Below are 20,000 nucleotides of genomic sequence, written 5' to 3'. Positions count from 1 at the left end.
TTAGAAGGCACAGGCAAACAGCTCTCTAAATATCCTTCTGTGAAGTGCTTGTCAGGATTATCCTCGGGGCGTGTAGAAAGTACACTCTGAAAATGTCCTTCCAAGAGACTGGTTGGATAAAGTATTAACTCCTCAAAAGCCAGACTGGATAATGTATGCATACAATAACAAATACTGTGGTTTGCTCCTGGTCAACAGGCAGTATATTTTCCACCGAAGATTTAAGAGCATCAACACCCAGTGCTTGTGGTCTTGACCCTGAAACCAAACGACTTCCTTAAATTCCCATTAAGATCTACTACATACAGCTCTGGGGTATCTTAGATGGTACTAAGATGTTTTCAATATCTGCCTTGTGAGGGAGAGATTTCCATAAGGATACAGTGTTACGCCTGGGTACTCCCAGCAGTCGTATGTTTAGGATTAAGGCCTGAGGCTCAACATCTGCTGGGATTAAGACTGGGATTGTGGCCGGATCTGCGCAAGCCAGTTATAACAGATATAAAAGGGATAAGGGGGCTTTCCCCCCCAAGCACACTTAGCCAAATATTCTCTGATAAATTGAAGAAGAAAATGAATCTTCCCCCTGATGACATACAATGGGAAGAGGCTTGATTGGTCTGCAGACGAGGTCACTCGGTTCTGCAGGTTTGGTTTCTAATAAGCGATGGTCCAGTGTCTCACCTGACTTCCTTTGTGTCTTTCTCTCTCTCTCTCTCTCTCTCTCTCTCTCTCTCTCTCTCTCTCTCCCCCCCCCCATCCTTTCCATCCCCCACCTTCTGCCTCTCTCTCTTTAGGAGTACAATGGGGAGAAGACCAACAATGGCATCCACTACAGGTTACAGCTCCTCTACAGTAATGGTAAGATAACACACACACACACACACACACACACACACACACACACACACACACACACACACACACACACACACACACACACACACACACACACACACACACACACACACACACACACAACCCTTTTGTGGGCACAAATCACCACAAGAAGACTAGCAGGTGTGTCTCCCCCCACACACAAACACCACACATATACACACACACACACACACACACACACATAACACACACACACAACCACACACACACACACAACCACACACACAACCCTTTTGTGGGCACAAATCACCACAAGAAGACTAGCAGGTGTGTCTCCCCTCCACACACAAACACCACACATATACACACACACACACATACATACACACACACACACACACACACACACACACACACACACACTCGCTCACTCTCTCTCTGCATGGCTTCCTGCATCCCTGCTCTGTGGCGTCACGCTGCTGCACGAGGGTAATGGGCTATGATGATGGATATTTAATTTGTCTGTAGATGTGAATTCCTTGTTATCCTAAAGCAGGGCGGCAGCTCAGGCAGCGGGAGAGCGAGGGGCTCTGCTCGGCAGTTTAAGGCGGGAACGCCATAAATAATACACAACTCCAGAGCCACCGCTTGTTTGTTTTTGCTGAGGGGGGGATCGCGGCGGCGGTAGCGGCGGAGGCACGGGCTGAGGATCTTCCCGTCTGCATGACAAGTCGAACAGAGAGTGTAAATGCACTGTGGGGACACAAATAATAACCGAAATTCATTTTTCCGAGACGTTTCCATTAGAAATCTTCTTTTTTTTTTTTCGTCGCACTCTCCAAGAACTGAATTTGCATTTTTGGAAAGGGACGGGAAAGAGAAGGGGGTAGATTGTTGGTATTGTCATTCCGAGAGGCATTTAATTTGACTAAACAGGGTCTTAATTCCACACAAGTGTTTACAGAGGCATCTGACATGGGACGACAGTGGCCTTTATCACTACAGATCATAAATGCTAATCGTTCAGTGCAACCTATTCAAGCTGGAAGTCATTAGTGCAAAATCTGCTCCAAAAGGGAGGCAAGATTAACACACTAACACACCACAGAACAGTATTTACTCTGAACCTTGGCGGGATTTCATTCACTTCCTCTCTTTCTCTCTATCTCTCTGTCTGTCTGTCTGTCTGTCACATTTAAAAAATGTATTTCTCGTTCTTTTTTCTTGCAGGCATCAGGACAGAGCAAGACCTGTTTGTGCGGTTGATCGACTCCATGACGAAGCAGGTGAGCGTGACTGAACACTGATTTCATCCTTGTCAGCGTCACTCTGCATAAGTGGTCTGAAACAGACATGAGGCCGTACATTGTTGTTATTTTTTCTCTGAAGAGAACTCCTGACAGCTCAGCTGCCATTTCTTAAATAGTAACCATGAAATATTTTATGCACTCTAGTATTTTAAGGTGTTGTTTCCTCAGTCTCTCCCCTATCAGTGTACTCCCCTAGTAATGAAACTTCCATTTGGGAATTCATGCAACCTTAAATATATTATGTGCAACTTAATGGAAGGAATCTTGACCATATGTCATCGTATATAATTATATTGTTTGTTTCCTATGTAGTATACTGTGTAAATCTGCTTCTCGCCATCAAGTACTCAGTGTATATTTCTCTTGATTTTAGCGTATGTCTGTCATATGCATCATTAGCGTGGTAGTGGATGTCCCCTGTATGGATTGGTGCAGTTTCAGGGCCTGTCATTTCTTTCTCAGGGCTCTTACGTTGAATGTTTCCCCTTCCGCCTCATTAGTCGTACGTACTCCTCTTTAAGCTCCAGCGCTCGGCTGGTCCTGCCAGGGCGCTGTCCTCGGCGCTGTCCTCGGAGCAGCAGGCCTCCTCTGGCGCTCCGTGTCAGCCCTGTTGCGGATCGATACGGCAACCAGGTCCTCGACAAAGCGTCAGCCCCGGAGACCAATCAATACCCTTTAATGTAGCTGCAGCGGCGGTGCGCTGGAGACAATAATCCTGACAACAACAGAGGGGCTCTGCAGCCGCACCGTCGGCGCGCGCCTCCCAAATCCTTCCCTCCCTCCCTTCCCTGCGTCTTCCCGGAGACGAGACGCGGGGACTTTACACACAGGCGCACCGACACTTGTAATCCGGCAAGCAGAGGGTGCAACATATTGATCGAGTGGCTTATGTGTGTGTTTTTTGTGTGTTGCTCCTGTTGTTTTAATTGAGGGGGATAAGTACTGTAGCTCATCCCTCATTCCTGAAGAGGTGGAGGCTGGCTGCATGCTCAGGCTTAATGTTGCAGTATACAGTTCCTCCGGTCGATTTTAGTTTCTTCGTGTGAAATACTGAAGGCAGGAACTCAGCCCCCTCCACGCCACAGTGAGGTCTCTTTTTCTTTCTCCTTATTGCACGTCGTACCACGCCTTACTCTGTCCATATCTCAGCCAAATGGCTGTGTTGACGTGTGACTATAGAACACACGGCATACACGTATGGCTGCTGCTGCTGCTGCCTGACCTGTGTAAGGACCACTTTGGCGCCAGCAATGTGAATCAGGAATGATGATATATAAATATCGACCGGGTCCCCCACACCACTCAACCCTTTGCCCAACCCAAATCGCTCGACCCCCCACCGCCCCCCTCCCACCTCCTCACCCCACCTCTTGGTGAAATTGGTGGATGTTAATATAGAGGAAGAGGCCTTCATAGGCAGGGGAGATCAATAATGCAAAGGGAGTCGTTAACCTAAAAGTATTGTTCCCTCGGGGGCTCAGTCTACTCTGTCTGGTCAACTGACCATAAAGGGAAATCTGGGAGGAGGTGCAGGGGTGGGGTGGGGTGGGGTGGGAGATGTTGGGTGTTGGATGTGTGGAACAGTATGTGAGGTGTTGAGAGGGCTGTGGGGGAGGTGTGTACTCCCCCCGTAGTGGATGCTGAAATGTGATGTGTGTATGTGTGTGTGTGTGTATGTGTGCGTGTGTATTTGTGTGTGTTCATGTGTGTCCTCTTTGGTCGTGCATGTGCTTGTGTATCTGTGTGTGGATGTGTGTGTGTGCGGGCGTGTTTGTGTGTGTGTGTGTGTGTGTGTGTGTGTGTGTGTGTGTGTGTGTGTGTGCATGTTTGTGTTTGTGTGTGTGTGTTTGTGTGTGTGCATGTTTGTGTGTGTGTGTCTGAGTGTGTGTGTATGTTTGTGTGTGTGCATGGTTATGTGTTTGTGTCTGAGTGTGTGTGTGTGTGTTTGTGTGTGTGCATGTTTGTGTGTGTGTGTGTCTGAGTGTGTGTGTGTGTGTTTGTGTGTGTGCATGTTTCTGTTTGGTGTGTCTGAGTGTGTGTTTGTGTGTGTGTGTTTGTGTGTATGTGTGTGCATAGAGGGGGAGCACGCGGATTCTTTGCTGCCTTAATATGCAGAGATCATCCGTCATCCAGCTCAGGGCTGACAGCCTGATGACTGATGCCTCCGAGGTGGCCACTCTTTTGGGGCCAGCCCGGCCATCTGGCTGTAGGCAAGGAGGATGATGGGAAGGGGAAAAAAGGGGGTCTGTCTCTCCATGTGTGTCTCCACTGAGACTGGGTATTCCTTCAGCTCCCTGTCTGCGCCGACACTGAATCACTCAATCCACGGGAGAAATGCATTTCATATTGTTGTGGGGGTCGTTTCCTTTCCAACAGGAAAGGTTTGGGAACACAATGATACTTCTGCAGCTCCGTATCGTAACTCTAAGCCGTTTTTTCCCCCCTTCATTCTCTTCCCATAGCCGATCATGTACGAGGGCCAGGACAAAAACCCAGAGATGTGTCGTGTTCTTCTCACCCACGAGATCATGTGCAGGTTTGTCTTAATCTTTCTCATCACTCTAAGAGGTACTAGATTCATTTTGTATCTCTACGTTTAGCAGATGCCCTGCGATATTTGTATGGTAAAAATTTTCATTAGTGTGTAAGCCTTCAGGAATCCAAACCCATGACCTCAGTGTTGTTTGTTACACCCTAACTCTACTAATTGAGCTGTAGGCACAAACACCAAGCAACACAAACAACAAATTGTTTTACATCTATCCGTAATCATTCACTATTTACAAAAACACATTTTAGTAGTGTAGGATGTTCACAGGAACCAATCGAATTGCTAACATTGCAACGCTAGCACTATTTCGGTGCTGCCGACCGTGTGCCTGGACCCCTGTATTCAGCAGTGGAGGGCTGTCTTTGGGAATGGGGGTGGTGGTGGTGGTGGGGGTGGGGGGTCCAGCATCCCCCTACTGGGTAGCACTCATTAAAGAACACCCATGGCTCTTAATGCTGTGTAATTATGAACTGGCTGGGAGCGGGCTGGCTGGAGGCCCAGGAGGAGGGGGCCTGCTCCTGGGGTCTGGCCAGTGGGAGCTTGGTCCTGGGGCTCCAGGGCTGGAGAGGGAGCGAGGTGATGGGCTTGCGGAGGGGGGGATTGGGGGGTATGGGTTGGGTGAGCTGGGAGGGGTTGGGTGGATGGAGGGGCAGTAGGCGTTAATAATGCATTAGAGGAAGCGCGGGTGCCATGTGCCACGCTGGGTGCCAGGGGAGGTATAGATACCCGGCTGCCCCACCGCAGAGGTTCCTGCTGGGCAGGAGGTTTCTGGGGGAGGGGGGGAAGAGAGGATTTGGGCCACAGCAGTCTGCTTCTCTCCTATGCAGCCCCTCAAACATTCTCGTGGTACCAATTTTAAACAGACAATGAACAATTACAAAAAATTTAGAGCACCCTCGATATGTTTAAATGTCTGGCTTTGGAAATTCACCGTCTACCGTAAACAGAAGAGTTTTTCTCCATTCACTCCATCGAATCTGGCTTTGGCTGCCCAAGGAGCAGCTTTTCAGCATTGATCGAAACGCTGGAGGTCAGCAGGTCGTCTTCTACCCATCATCTCACTGGACACGCCAGCTGTGGGTGGAAACATAATAAGCACTCCAAACATTATGCCTCGCATCAACCTTTTGACACAAACCATTATGATCTCACAATGCGCTCTACGGTTACAAATGGAAAACCTTAAGCCGACTCAAATTTCCAGTGTTGGTTGGTGGCGATAATAAAAATAATAATTTGCAGCACTGCTTGAAGTTATCATTCAAAGGAAAAAATTTGCATTCATTTCACAAAAACAATGCCATGATACACAGCAAGTGAAGGGTACTTGCACATTGTGCCACACTCTCACACTCAAGAATTGGTTTCCCTCCAAGATGATCTTCTTCAGACAGGATCCATTTTCATAATGACGCCTCACTCAGAGGCGGTCATTACGTAATTGAGTGTGATTATTAGCAATGGTCCCCTGATGAATGGTGCGTTTCCATTCGCTAATGAGAGGGAGACGAGAGACACCATCCCAATCTCCCTCTGCCTGTGTCTCTCTCTCCCTTTCTCCCAGGTGATAGCAGTCTTTATCAGGTCCCTTATGGTGCCCAAAGACATCAGGCAGCGGGCCGATGCGCTGTCCTCAGCAGCTGTTCGGCATAGTTACAGTCCTCTCAGTGGCATGGGCCTCTCTCCCTGAAACTTCTCATTCTGGCACTCAGATCTAGTGCTGTCATTTGAGCCCCCCTGTTGTCCTTCATGTTATCAGTTCACTTAAGTCTGTAGATGATGCAGCAACACAAATCCCAACTCGGCCTTTCCCTTTGTTTCCAGTGTGGTTATGAAGTGGGAGTAATGGAAGATCACTGGGTACGGTGCAGTGTACACTAGCCCACCGACTCCCAAACTTGACACTGGCTCCGACACAGAAAAACAAACAACCAGGCAAAAATAATGGCCATTGCTGCCATTTCCTGGCACAGCCCACCTGTGAAAGAATGAGCCATTGGCCTGGTGGGTCTGGACTCGGCACGGCCAGTCGGCATGACTGCCAGCCTGGACGAGGCCAAAACTCTACTCCTCTGCTAGGGGGGAGGCTGGCTGTCTGCGCCACCGGCACTCGCTCCGAGCCAGGCAGCCGGGCCGCATCTCATTACGCCTGGCTCCGGCTCCTGCCTTTGGGCTGGGTAATTATACCACTTGCCCTTTGAAAACAAGCCCTCCATTGACATCCACTCCCCCTGCATCTTATCGGGACCTGGTGATTCAACAGGCGGGCTGTTCTCCTCTCTCTTTCTTTCTTTCTCAGATGCCTTGTTTTCAGGCTCCCCTTGGGAGGCTTTGAAGCCTGTCTGGTCTTTTTTTGTATTTTAAGCGTGGCTCTGATATTTTGGTGCCGCACGTTAAATCCTGTTTCTCTGGTGCTTACGCGGATCCAGTCTTTGGACATTTGAAGTGAGTGCCTGGCCGATTGCACAGCCGGTGATAATGATGTCAGGAGCTGGCCAAGTGTGATTGTTTTTTTTTTCTGGACCAAACCTGCTCTTTCTCTTTTGCTCTATCTTTCTCTCTCTCTCTCTCTCTGCCTCCTTCTCTTTTCTCCCTTTCATTCTTTTTTATCTCCATGTGGATGGACCTCTTCTTAGCAGCCTTGAATGAATTTGCAGGTGTGGTGCCATTCTGAGCTGGCCAGGGCAATAATATTACTATGACCTGAGGTTTTAAGATTGGGCGCCCATTTTATGGCTGCCGGTTGTCTGCCTCTCAATCATTAGCCGGCCAAGCGATAGCCTAGGCAGACCCTGGGGGGTGCACCATTAAGGTGATATTACGGAGGCTTCGCCAAGTTTGTTTTTGTGTGCAAGGGGCCCCTGGAGTCCCCCAGGACGTGGCTGTGCTCCTGGGGTCCGGTTTGTTTATAACACTCCTCTCACAGTTTGAGGAGGTTGTCACCACAGCCGCACCATTGGGTTTCCAACGCTAATTGGTCTCCTGGAACTTTGCTAATGGTTCCAAGTAGCTGGGGGAATAAATTATTGTGTCGTTGGCTATGGCAACAGTCAATCTCGCTCGCACGTCCACACACACACACACACACACACACACAAACACACACACAAATAACAGGGGGAAAAAAAACATTACTTTTTTCTACGGTACTTAGAGATCAAACAATGTAATAAATGATTCATAAAGCAGGTTCATTTCACATTCGACACCCCTACATGTGGATTGTTTGTCAAATAGCAAATGCAATTTTCATCAGGAAGAGGCCAAGCTGGGATGAATATGGGAGGATTATTGGTCTCTTTGCGGTCTAAGCTCAAGGATTATAATTGAATCGTAGACACGAAAACCTGTAAATGACCTTAAGAAAGCAATTCCCACCCAAAATGAGGCATTAAATCATCAATTAAACAATATTGTTTCAGTCTCATTTGAGAAGTGTCACCGTGTGCATTCAAATTGCTTTCGCCAGTTGGCAGGTTGAATGTTAATATAGACAACTCTCTTCATAACCTCTTCATCGTTTAAGATGCAATAAAAGTCACTTAACACCAAACAATTTGTACAAATAAGCTCATTGTGTGTGAAGGGAAATAGGGTGAGCTGGTGAACACCATGCCAATAAGACTGGAGGTTTGGTGAAGTGGGGAGAGGGCACATTCTGGGGGAACCACATACCACCACATGTGGTGCCAGCTGGGGTGAGGGCACTGGCAAGGGCAGGGGTGACGGAATCGGGGGTAGGGCAACGGGGACGCATGGGCGGCACCAGGACATCTCTGGGCACTGTCCAAACTGTCAGCGGCTCAGCGAGCGACCTTGGCTGGACCCTGGCCCAGCTGGAGCAGGGGACGAGCTGGGTGTGAGGGCAGAGTGTCAGGCAGCCGCCAGCTTGCTCACAACTCGCCACACCTCTCTCGCTCTCTCTTTCTCTCACACACACAAACACACACACACACTGCCATTTCTAATCTTAAAAAAGAAAAACAAACTGGTGCTGCTGCTCAACAAGAGAACCAGTTACAGCAGAACACTCACACACATATATATATATATATATATATATATATATACACCACCACTTACCAGCAATACCTCTCTGACAGACTAATAGATGCTCACCTTACTCTTAAAGATAATATAAACAATGAATTTAATTTGTCTTCATTTCCCCAGTTCAGTTCAGCTGTTAAGATGTCTTCAAAGACTGCATGAAGAACTGTATTGACTGTGTTGTGTGTGTGTGTGCCACTTGAATTCCAGTCGGTGTTGTGACAAAAAGAGCTGCGGGAACCGAAACGAGACACCATCCGACCCCGTCATCATCGACAGGTAAGAGGAAACTCTCTTCTTCTCCTCCCCTTGTTTTCTCTTCCAGGGACCTGCCTGAGAGCTGATCTCCAGGATGACACAGGTACCACTGACATGATCTACTGAGATATGTCTAGCTGTCCTCAGGCTTGGGTTAGAGAGCAGCTTATCTGTTGTAGTGTTAGGCAGCCCTCAGGGGGGAGATAAGAGGAGACGAGCAGAACCCGCTTTAACGTGATTCAATTTTATCACCCAAAAGCAAAACCTCCTGTACTTCCTACTCATTTGTCTGAAACAATGGACTGTCTCTCCACATATTTCTATGTTGTCTTGACAAACTGCACTGTGCTTAGCAGCCTGTAAAGAGGACTGTTCTCCAATGTTTCTATACCAGCCTCAAACCTTCCTAACCCTCGGCTGATTATCTCATCTGTGGTCGTAGATATTTAGCTCTGGCCACATCTTGAGGGCACACGTCTGCATTTCAGGCCAACAGTGTCAGAGCCCAGAGTGTGAAAGATACTAAGATCAATAGAGTGCCGGAGAGCACCCTCCCAGCAGCCCCCAGTGCAGCCCCGCACAAACCTCCAAATCAATTTATAGCCGGAGCACAGGTTGGTCCGAGTTTGATTGTGTGGTCACGTGACCCATGCAATGAGTAAAAAGCCCATCTGCTACGATTGTTTTTTATTTTATTTAATTTTTTTACAGACGCCACGCGTCTGTCTGGTTCTACACGCAGATGTACAAACACACCATCCATTAGGCTTTCATTGAATTTGGCTTTCAGACACTTCCTTACAAGAAGACCACATGAGATTTCAGGGGCTAAGGAATTTGATTTATTGTTATGTAGTTTACAGTTATAGTTCTGCTGTTCACAACTTCCCAGAAAGAGCTTGCCCAGGATGTCAATGGCTGACCAGAAGTTGTCTCCTGATGGAGCCAGGAGTGGCTGAGAGAGTCTGGGAAAGAGCAGCCTCTTTCCAAACAGGCCAGCAGTGGCCTCCAGGGGCTCGGGGTCATTACCAAATCCATGCTGGCTTGTTAGGATGGCCTTGGAGAGAATCCAGGGGACAGAGGCAAGAGAGAGAGAGAGAGAGAGAGAGAGAGAGAGAGAGGGAGGGAGAGAGAGGGAGAGAGGAAGGGTCCGGAAATATGCAGACCCTTCGTTTTTGTATAACTATGCCCTCAGTAAACAAACATGCACACATATACACACACACACACACACTGACACACACACACACACACACACACACACACACACACACACACACACACACACACACACACACACACACACACACACACACACACACACACACACACACACACACACACACACACACACATACACTCACACTCACAAACACACAAACACACACACACACATACACTCTCTCTCGCACACACACACACACACACACACACACACACACACACACACACACTCTGTGTTCTCACCTCCAGCCACCATGTAGCGCCTCTGATTAGTGTTATGGTCCTAAAGTGTGGAGATGATGTCACCTTTCAGCCGCTCTCTCGTTCAACCTACAAAGCCCTCTCAGAACACAACAACACACCAACTCAACTCAGCTATTCTCACAGTAGGAGGTCAATTGCTGTATAGGACCTTTCCTCTCAGCAAAAAAGATGACTTCTTTTATTTCAAAGACCTGAAAACTAAATTGAAGCATATCTAATAGAATACTTTTGGGAACAGTTTGGGGTGTCTCCGATGAAGCATTTGTGCTTTTGTGACTGCGCTCCTCATGAATGTCTATAACACAATAGGCTGAATCTGTCTCTCTGCGTGTGTGTGTGTGTGTGTGTAGTGGGGTGTGTGTGTGTGGCTCACATATGTGCGTGTGTATTTGATTAGACCCCTTCACCACCACCCAGCCTCCTCGTTAGGCTGGGGGCCGGGGCCATCGGTGCGAGAGAGAGAGCGAGTGTTTACGGGTGACAGCGGCGCAGCGCTGATTTAGCGACGGCCGGCCCGTACGACTGCATTTTAGCGGCCTATTAGGCTCTGCAGTATTTATGAGTGTGCCGCCCTGAGCTCCTTAAAACCAACAGATAAATCAGCTGGGCCGTGGAAGGGGGGCGGCTGGCGGCCCACCATGCAAATCACCGGCATCACTCGTCACTGTAAAAAGGCTTAATGACCGCGATTCATCGGGCCCCATCACGCACCGGCCACGTTTGTTTCCGACGCCTCGCCACACACTAAATCACACCGCTTCCCCCCACCACGCCGGCCGGACGCCGTGCTGCTTGCCAGCCTTAAATATAACCCCACCACGTGCAGATATGCACAAACACACACACACTGGCCGACGTGTTTCGTACGCATGCAGATTCACACGCCCACGCAGATACAGGCACGGACACACTCACACACAGACTTATTCAAGCATGCACAGACACACACACACACACACACACACACACACACACACACACACACACACACACACACACACACACACACACACACACACATACACACACACCCACACCCACACCCACACCCACACCCTTAATCATTTGAGAAAGACAATGTGTTCTATTTCCCAGTAGTTAGTAGTTTCCTCAACTCACTCACTCTTTCATCTGTGCCGGTGTGTGTCTTAAATGAGCTCTCCGACTCTCCCTTTTAAAAGTCATGAGAAATGGGTTAAAAGGTTGAGCATTATGCAAACATTCTCACACCTACATGTTCTGTCTCTCACCGCCTCTGGAATCAAAGTGCCAGTCAGCTCTGTTCTATCCTCCACCACGCCATAAGGGACAGTGGAGAGGGTATAGGTGAGGTGAAGGTTGGGCACGCCGGGGATCGTGGGCCAGGACCTGTGCATAAACCAGGAAGTGGCTCTTTCCTAAATGCCTCCCCATCTAAGCCTCCGAATAGTGTTGAGGCCAGCAGAAAGTGATGGCACCAGTGAAATATTGGTAGCTGGGGTTTTAAAACAGGTGTTATTACAAGCAAATATTGCAATTAGATTGCCCAGCTCCCAGCCAGGGTGGGGCAATAAATTCCCTGGCACTGACAGGGCTGACTGGGGGCTACATCTAATTACCCCTTTTCGCCCCCCACCCAAGTCCCCCGACCGCTAATGCTCCCTCATGCTATGACAGCCTGCGCCTCCCCCGCCTCTCCCCTCCATTTGTGGCTTTCAAGTCAGGTGGCAAGGGGCGTCAGGGGCATTTGCGGAGGGAAATGGAAGGTGGGGTGAGGGAAGGGGGGTTTGTGTGGAAAGAGACCAAAGAGCACCTCCCCATTACATGATGACCCCCCCCCCCCCCCCCCCCCCCCACACACACACACACACACACACAGACCACAACCATGTCTGGGCCATCTACTGTAGTTGACCCACTCACTCTCGCTGTCCAGAACGTGTTGTATGGCAGCTGGGAGAGGGGTGCCCTGAAGAGCTTTACTATCCCCAGCCACTCTCAGAGCCTACCTAATGACGACCCCCAGGACCATTAGCAGGCCCAGCCGTGTTAGATGAGGGCTGGATTAAAATCCTGCAGGACGTGTCTCCCCTTAAAAGCACTCCTCCACTTAACACTTGGGGTGACTCATGCACGGAGCCTGGCCGTATTTCATACATGTCAGCTACATCTCATGACCTGTCAGAGTATGAAACTGATATCTGTTATACGCTGTCATAAAAAAAGCTTGTGCTATATACGACAGATCTTTTCTTTTCTTTTTCTTTTTTTGCCATGGGTCTGTACTCCTGTCACAACCATGACCCTGGGCCCTGTCTCCTGTCCGGATGCTACTGCCTCAGAGCAGAGAGTGGGGGGCTGGCTGGAGTCGCCGCTCCTCAGCCCTACGGTTCTCTGCCCGGTGTAGCTGAGGCGTGACAGGTCAAGTGGCTGGCTGAGCGGTTCAGCCACGCTGGGGAATAAGAGGTGGAGTCGCTTGTTTAGTCTGACCCCCACCAACCCCCCCCCCCTCTCCATCAACCCATCCTCCAGCCCCGCCAACCCCACAGCACCATCCTCTGTCTACCCTGACCCACCTACCCCCTACCCCCCCCCCCTCACCCCCACCCCCACCCCTAAACGCCCAGACTTCACATGCTTAGCTGACTCTTCACCAGACAGGGCTGAGGCAGTGGTCACCCCCCTTAGCACAAATCACCACTGTCCCCTTCAGCCGGTGTGCGGAGATAGGAGGTCGACATCTGAGTCCACAGAGAGAGAACCCGTGTAAGAAACTTCTGACGTCTGCAAAAAAGTGACAACAACAGCAACAAAGGCAACAAAACAAAACAAAGCCTCATCACAAGCATCACTCCATTGTGAATGTTTCGTGGGAAGAGAGGAAAGATGCTCAGCCAGATTTGTTGGTTGCGAAACATCTGTTAGACTTTAATACCAAGTTCCATAACTTATTTAACAACTCTGCGCAAATGACAAACATATTATGGGAGCCACCATTCAGTGCAGATGTGATGCGATGACGACGTTCACATGATTTTTACTGGTGCATTAGCAGGTTGATTTACTGGGGGCTGGGAGGCACATTCAAAATCAACAATAGGATTTATGATTCATTCGACCCAACAAGAATATTGACCAAATATGGGTGGCGTCATTAGCTCGCCATGTGGTAACCACATTTTCGCACCCTTGAAAAGGGCCCCTGAACAATGTGACAATGGAGATCCATTTGCACATACTGTGCGTCTTGTTTTTCATCTGTGTTTACAGCGTTCGGGGCAGACAAGAGGTGGATGGAAAGAGGGTTAGAGATGGCACTTACGTGTGTGTGTGTGTGTGTGTGTGTGTGTGTGTGTGTGTGTTTGTGTGTGTGTTTGTGTGTGTGTGTAAGAGAGAGGTTGAAACCCGAGGAATCCAAGAGGGTGTGTGACTTGGGTGTGTATGTGTGTTTGTGTGTGTCTATATGCAGAAGTGTGTGTGTGTGTGTGTGTGTGTGTGTGTGTGTGTCCGGTGAGGTTTTGTGGGTGCACATGTGCGAGTGTGTGTTTGAGGCGGGGGGTGGTCAGGTTATCAGCCCCCCCGGACCCTTCCCAGCAATCGCAGGCTATTGATCGGCCCTGCGAGCCCATCGGAGCCGGCCAGATTAAGAGTATAGATTTGCAATAAAAGGAGGACATTACTCGCTAGCCCGAGTAAAATTGAAAAAAATGATGAGGTTGTGGAAGCGGGATGAGTCAGAGGGGCCGAGCCGAAAGGGTTAGCACATGGGGGCGGGCGTTATAGTTCACGTTTTATGTTGTGTGTGAGGAGGTTATATTACGGTGGCGAGGTTAGTGCACAGGGGGCAAGTGTTATTGCGCGGTTTTATATGCAGGGTTTATGTGTGTTAGTGCGAAGGGAAGGACAGTCTGGGTATGTTTTAATTTTTCTGGCATATTAATGAAAATGCTCTTTATGGGTGAGGTGGCGTGCCAGACATGTTTATTGGGGGCATTATAGCCGGGTGACATGATGTTTTTTTGGGGGGCTTGCTAGAAATTGTAGTTTGTGAGGGGGTGGTGTGTGTGTGTGTGTGTGTGTGTGTGTGTGTGTGTGTGTGTGTGTAACATGGAGTTTATAAGTCATGTCAGCCAGTATAGTTTTCCTTGTAGAGAATGTAAAAATGCGAGTGCATAAATGTGTACATTTGTCAGTGTGTTTGCTGGTGTGTGTGTTAATGAGTGTTTGTGTCCTTTTGCAGACGTGTGTGTGTGTATTTGTGCATGTGCACACAAATGTGTTTATTTGTGTGTGTGTGTGTATGTGTGAGTGTGTGTGTGTGTGTGTGTGTGTGTGTGTGTGTGTGTGTGTGTTTGCCCATGCATGTGTGTGTGTGTGTGTGTGTGTGTGTGTGTGTGTGTGTGTGTGTGTGTTTGCCCATGCATGTGTGTGTGTGTGTGTGTGTGTGTGTGTATGTTTGCCCATGCATGTGTGTGGTAAAATATGGATGGGGGTGGTGGGGCTCAGAGGCAGGTGGCCTGTTTGGTCGGTTCAATAATTCAACATTTCCTGCTCGTCCCTCCCCAGTCACACAGGCTTCCTCTGCTGCTGTTCCAACTCTCAAGAAAACAAAACAAAACGGTCATCTTCAGAGCATCAGAGCGTTATTCTTTAAATGCTCACAGTTTACCCATGATGCTAGTGCTAGATGTAGAAGTATGGCACTACTAACAGTATGGCATCAGGGTCAACGGGTTCAGAGGGTAGTGACGAAAACGCTTCTGTTTGTGCTGTGAAGGGGAATAACAGTGTTACAGTGACACATATTGATTACTACATGCTACATGTTACTACTGTATATCCAGAATAGATAAACGAATATAAAACATATTGGTGTGTGTGTGTGTGTGTGTGTGTGTGTGTGTGTGTGTGTGTGTGTGTTTGTGTGTGTTTGTATCATGCAAGTCCCATGCAGGGCCCATGCAGGGCCAGCGTGCATGATTACAAAATTATTTCAACTGGCCCCCACCTCAAAAAGTAAAAATGCATTTGAGAGCAGGCTTGGAATCTTACTGTAAATGCCATGCTTTATTGTAACGTCTTATTTAAAATTGTTCCAAATACAGGCTTGTATTAAATCATATCACAGTAGCCTACCCTATTAACTCATAAGATAATTATCACTTCCAAACTTGAAGTTAGCAAATGTCAAAATGATGAGTTGCTGACAGTCACTTAAAATCTGAAGTCAGTGTTAGTATGTGAAACACTGACAATTACACATGTATGGGAAATGAGCAAAAGTCAAAAGTAAAGCACATCATTATTCCCTGAGATCACTGTGAATTTGATACCCTTATGTTACCATCCGCAAACTTAGCAACAGCAATGTCCCAACGTTTTTTTTGTCTGTCTTGTTTAAGACACATTCACTTGTCTTGTTTAAGAAACATTCACTCCCTCGCCTGTGTATTGTCATCTTTGTCCGGAGTTGACTCTTTGACGGCTCGATTTTGAAAATTAGGGGGTCCTTTAAGATCCCTCTCTCTCAACGCCCCCCCCCCCCCCCCAGACGCTGGTCCTGTTCCCGTGCATGACCTTGAACAGCGGCCCATAGTAGTGTTGGGGTTGATGGAAAAGAAACACACACACACACTGGGTCAGTGTTGGTGGATGAACCCTCTCTCCTTTCAGAAGGGTATCTATTCCATCTCCCAGTCAACAGACGACGCAACACAGCCAGCCTCGCCTACAAATAGAAAGCCACAGAACCGCAGGCGTGTGCCGTAGCTCTCCCTCCCGTGTTACAGTATCACCCCCAGAACTCAGCGGCCACACCAAGAAAGGTTATGGCTCCATTCTCCCCCGAGGAGTCCTGCCAAAAGCCACACTAACCCCCCCACACACGACACACACAACACACACACACACACACATTCTCTGTAACACTGCAAGAGCATCAGAAGCACTGCTGTTGAGTGGAGAGATATCGTATGTGCTTGTGGGTGTGCTTGTGTGTGTGTGTGAACTCACGGTTATCTGTGCTCCAGAGTGCTTGGGAGTTGAGTGGGGTGTTAGCTGGTCTCGCCGGGCATCTGTCTGCATCTGGAGCCTGAGGTGAGACGCGTCTAGGCAGCGCTAGCAGAGGCAGTTGTAGGGTGGACGAGTGGTGGAAAGGGCCCTGAAGCGAAGCCCGGGGGCTGAGGAATAGTGATGTGATCCTTGGGGAAGTGTGCAGTGGCCCAGGGTAGTAGAAAATCTATTTCGGCGTGAAAGAACAGCAAAGATAAAAAAAAAAAACTAAACTCCTCAACAGTTGGCGTGATGTTTTTGTTATTATTCTTCGCTCTCATTCCCTCGCAGCATTTGCATGCAGACAGGCGCTCTTGATGAGCATTCACACACTACGCCTTTACCCAGAATGCACTGGGGTGCTGGGGGCATGGGAACTCAGCAGAAGCCTGCAGCAGGCGAGCGCGGCAGCCCGCTAAAGCTAGCCTCTTTTCCAGCGGCAGTCGCTAATGCCCGGTCGCTAATACCTCGCTTCCCCTCGGTGTGGAGAGAAAGAGCTATCGATCCCCATTTCTGTTGATCTCGCCTGTTGACATATCGCAGCCCTCCCGCGGCTCTCAAAGAGCCGACACGGGGGTGCGATGTAATCTGCAAGTGTAAACACACACTGAGGCCCCTCGCAGCGACGGCCCCATCTCGGGCCGGGCTTTGGCTGAGCCGCGTTGAAGGAAGGGGAGAGAGTGGAGAGAGTGCTGAGCCAGGGATGCCTTGAGAGTGCTGAGCCAGGGATGCCTTCGCACCGGTGCCGACCTCTCGCTCTGCTGGGGGGTGGGGGGGGGGGATCCTCTGCCTGGATGATCAATCCGCCAGACATCTCGATCAGCTGAAACACATCACCAACACACCTCACCAAAAACACTGAACCTCAGGCTCCTCACAGACCCCAGAGGTTTATCCAGTCCGGCGACCTCAAAAAGCTGACCCAGACTCCTCCTTTGTCCTGTTATTGGCTTTGCACACGTATTTAAAGCATCGTTTGGCTACCCATAATTCCTCTCTTTGAAGGTCTAAAGCAGCTTCCAGGTTTTTTTGGTGTGTGCGTTATCACCAGAGGCGGGGTTAGGCAGGTGGGCAGCTGAAACTGGGCTCGGCTCCATGCGTTCTCCTCAGAGACCTGCGGAGCGGCATCCTCACACTGACACCTCTGATTGCACTCCTCTGCCCCCCTCCCTCTCTCTCTCTCTCTCTCTCTCTCTCTCTCTCTCTTTCTCTCTTTCTCTCTCTTTCCCCACCCCACTATCTCTTTCCTAGCCACCTTAATTACCAGAGTGTTTCCCCAATTAAAACTGCACCAAAACACCCACCACCACCATCTCCACCACCACCCCCCCTACTGCTGCCGCCGCCACCGCTGCCACCTCCCCAGGCTTCATCAGGACAGGGGCGAGCAGAGTGGCTAATTAAGGCTGCACCATCCACACGCCCCCTCCTCCCTGACAGATGTGCCAGGTGAAATGGAGACTGGGCACAGGTTAACAGACCCCTTTAAGCTAAGAGAGAGAGAGAGGGAGAGAGAGAGAGAGGGAGGGAGAGAGAGGGAGGGAGAGAGAGAGAAGGAGAGAGAGAGAGAGAGAGGGAGAGAGAGCGAGAAGGAGGGTTGTGTTGTGCTGTGATGCTGCAGTGGAAGCCATTGCCAGGTCAAACTGTGGATCTCTGTTTGTTGAGGTTCTGCTGCAACTTTAAGCAGAAGCAGGTCCTCCTGCACCATTCATGAAAGATCCTAGTTTTCACAGATGGACACTGGACACCTCTACTCTATTACACTGTGGTATTACAGTATCTATTTCAATCCATGTGATTCATTCAATGCTTCTTCCAACATGACTCCAACATGTACCTCTGGTCTGTCAATATATCTAGTCACTAGTGAGGAAAGAGATGCAATAACTGCTACCTCAGAATGGCAGAGGGCTAGATTTTACATCTATTTTTCATCCCCCCCCCCTCCCCATAGTTTAACCTCATTTCCCCCTGACAGGCAGCCACTGTAGGAGTTCATATGCTACACTGTAAGGGATTGTGAATAAGGATTCTTTTTGCAGACACTAATTTATCCTCCATGCTCTCCTCTATTTGCCTTTGTCCTCTGGGTTTCTCACTGTGCCAGGGTGCAATCTGTACTCGGCATGTCCAAACCGGTCAAAACTGAGCAAGAGAGAGAGTGAGAAAGAGAGAGAGAGACAGAGGGTGGGCGAGAGAGAAAGAGAGAAGCTTCAAAAGCAGAAAAAGGAGAGAAAGTGATGATGTGGATGAGGCAGAGAGGGAAAAGGAGGGGGTGCGAAAGCAAGAGGTGGTGGAGTTGGTGAAGTGTGGCGCTGGTGTGTGTGTGTGTGAGTGTGAGTGTGTGTGTGTTTGTGTGTTTGTGTGTGTGTGTGTGTGTGTGTGTGTGTGTGTGTGTCTGTGTCTGTGTGTGGTTGGAGGTGGGGGGGGGCTGGTTTCAGACAGGAGGGGAGTGAGAATGGAGTATGGTGGGATGGGTGGGATGGGTGGGGGTGGGGTAGAGGAGAGGAGCGTGGGGGAGAGGTGAGAGGCGGAGATGAGGAGAGAAAGAGAGAGCAAGAGAGAGAGTGAGAGAGAGAGTGAGAGAGAGAGAGAGAGAGAGAGAGAGAGAGAGAGAGAGAGAGAGAGGCAGATTAAGAGGCTATTGATTTCTGTATAAAGATCCAGATATTTGATATGGGGGAGAATGTCGCAGGAGAGAGTGGAGGGCCACATGAGGGTGCTTGGGGAAAGTGGAGGATCTCCATTACATAATCCCAAACATGCAGACCACACCTTACCGTCATCAACACCATGCTTTATGAAGCTAACGCTAGCTGTTAGCCTTCCACTGACCATAACCCCCCCCCCCCGCCCCAGCCCCCGCTTCATTTGTCGTCATTCATTACCTGAGCGTTGAACCCAGCGCATTGGATTCTAGTGTTCCCTCTAACATCGACAAAACAATGCGAAATAGAACACAATACAAGCAATCTACAGGATGGCATGAAACACGCTGCATCAGATATTCCTTTCAACATGCAGAAGGATTTGTAGGAACAAGCCGAGCTTGTGCGGAGTGAAGTTGTAGGACAGAAGGAGCCGGTGTTTACGGCGCGTGTGTGTGTGTGTGTAGTAGGTGTTTGGTGTTCATTTGGCTGTCCGCAAAGGCTTTTTTTGTGCTTCACATATAGAACACCGGCTCGAGGGTCATCTATTTTTTATGCCCTTCTGACGCCGGGCCAGGGTGAGACCCTATGGCTCCCTACTGAGACACACACACACACACACACACACACACACACACACACACACACACTCACACACACACACAAACACACACACACTTGGGGAGACACACACACAGGCAAACAAACTCACATTCACATATGCTTACACGTATAACACAACCGCACAAAGCACCAAAGCAAAGATACACAAATACCAGAAAACACAGATCCACATCTTCAAACATGCTTGAAGCTCTACATGTC

General features: G+C 49.1%; 1 protein-coding gene across 2 annotated transcripts in view; it reads left to right on the top strand.

Annotated features, from left to right (window-relative positions):
• The window catches only part of LOC308367329 (transcription factor COE3), a 99,924-nt gene that overhangs the window by 15,212 nt on the left and 64,712 nt on the right, over positions 1 to 20,000 (top strand). For both annotated transcript variants that reach the window (XM_080841218.1, XM_080841217.1), the window contains exons 3-6: positions 798 to 861; positions 2,071 to 2,126; positions 4,613 to 4,686; positions 8,962 to 9,030. In XM_080841218.1, the coding sequence (XP_080697344.1) occupies positions 798 to 861; positions 2,071 to 2,126; positions 4,613 to 4,686; positions 8,962 to 9,030 (263 nt within the window). The remainder of the gene's footprint in view (positions 1 to 797; positions 862 to 2,070; positions 2,127 to 4,612; positions 4,687 to 8,961; positions 9,031 to 20,000) is intronic.

Source organism: Sprattus sprattus (assembly GCF_963457725.1).
Source record: "Sprattus sprattus genome assembly, chromosome: 6".
Taxonomy (NCBI): domain Eukaryota; kingdom Metazoa; phylum Chordata; class Actinopteri; order Clupeiformes; family Clupeidae; genus Sprattus; species Sprattus sprattus.
This window is presented reverse-complemented; position numbering and strand designations above follow the sequence as displayed.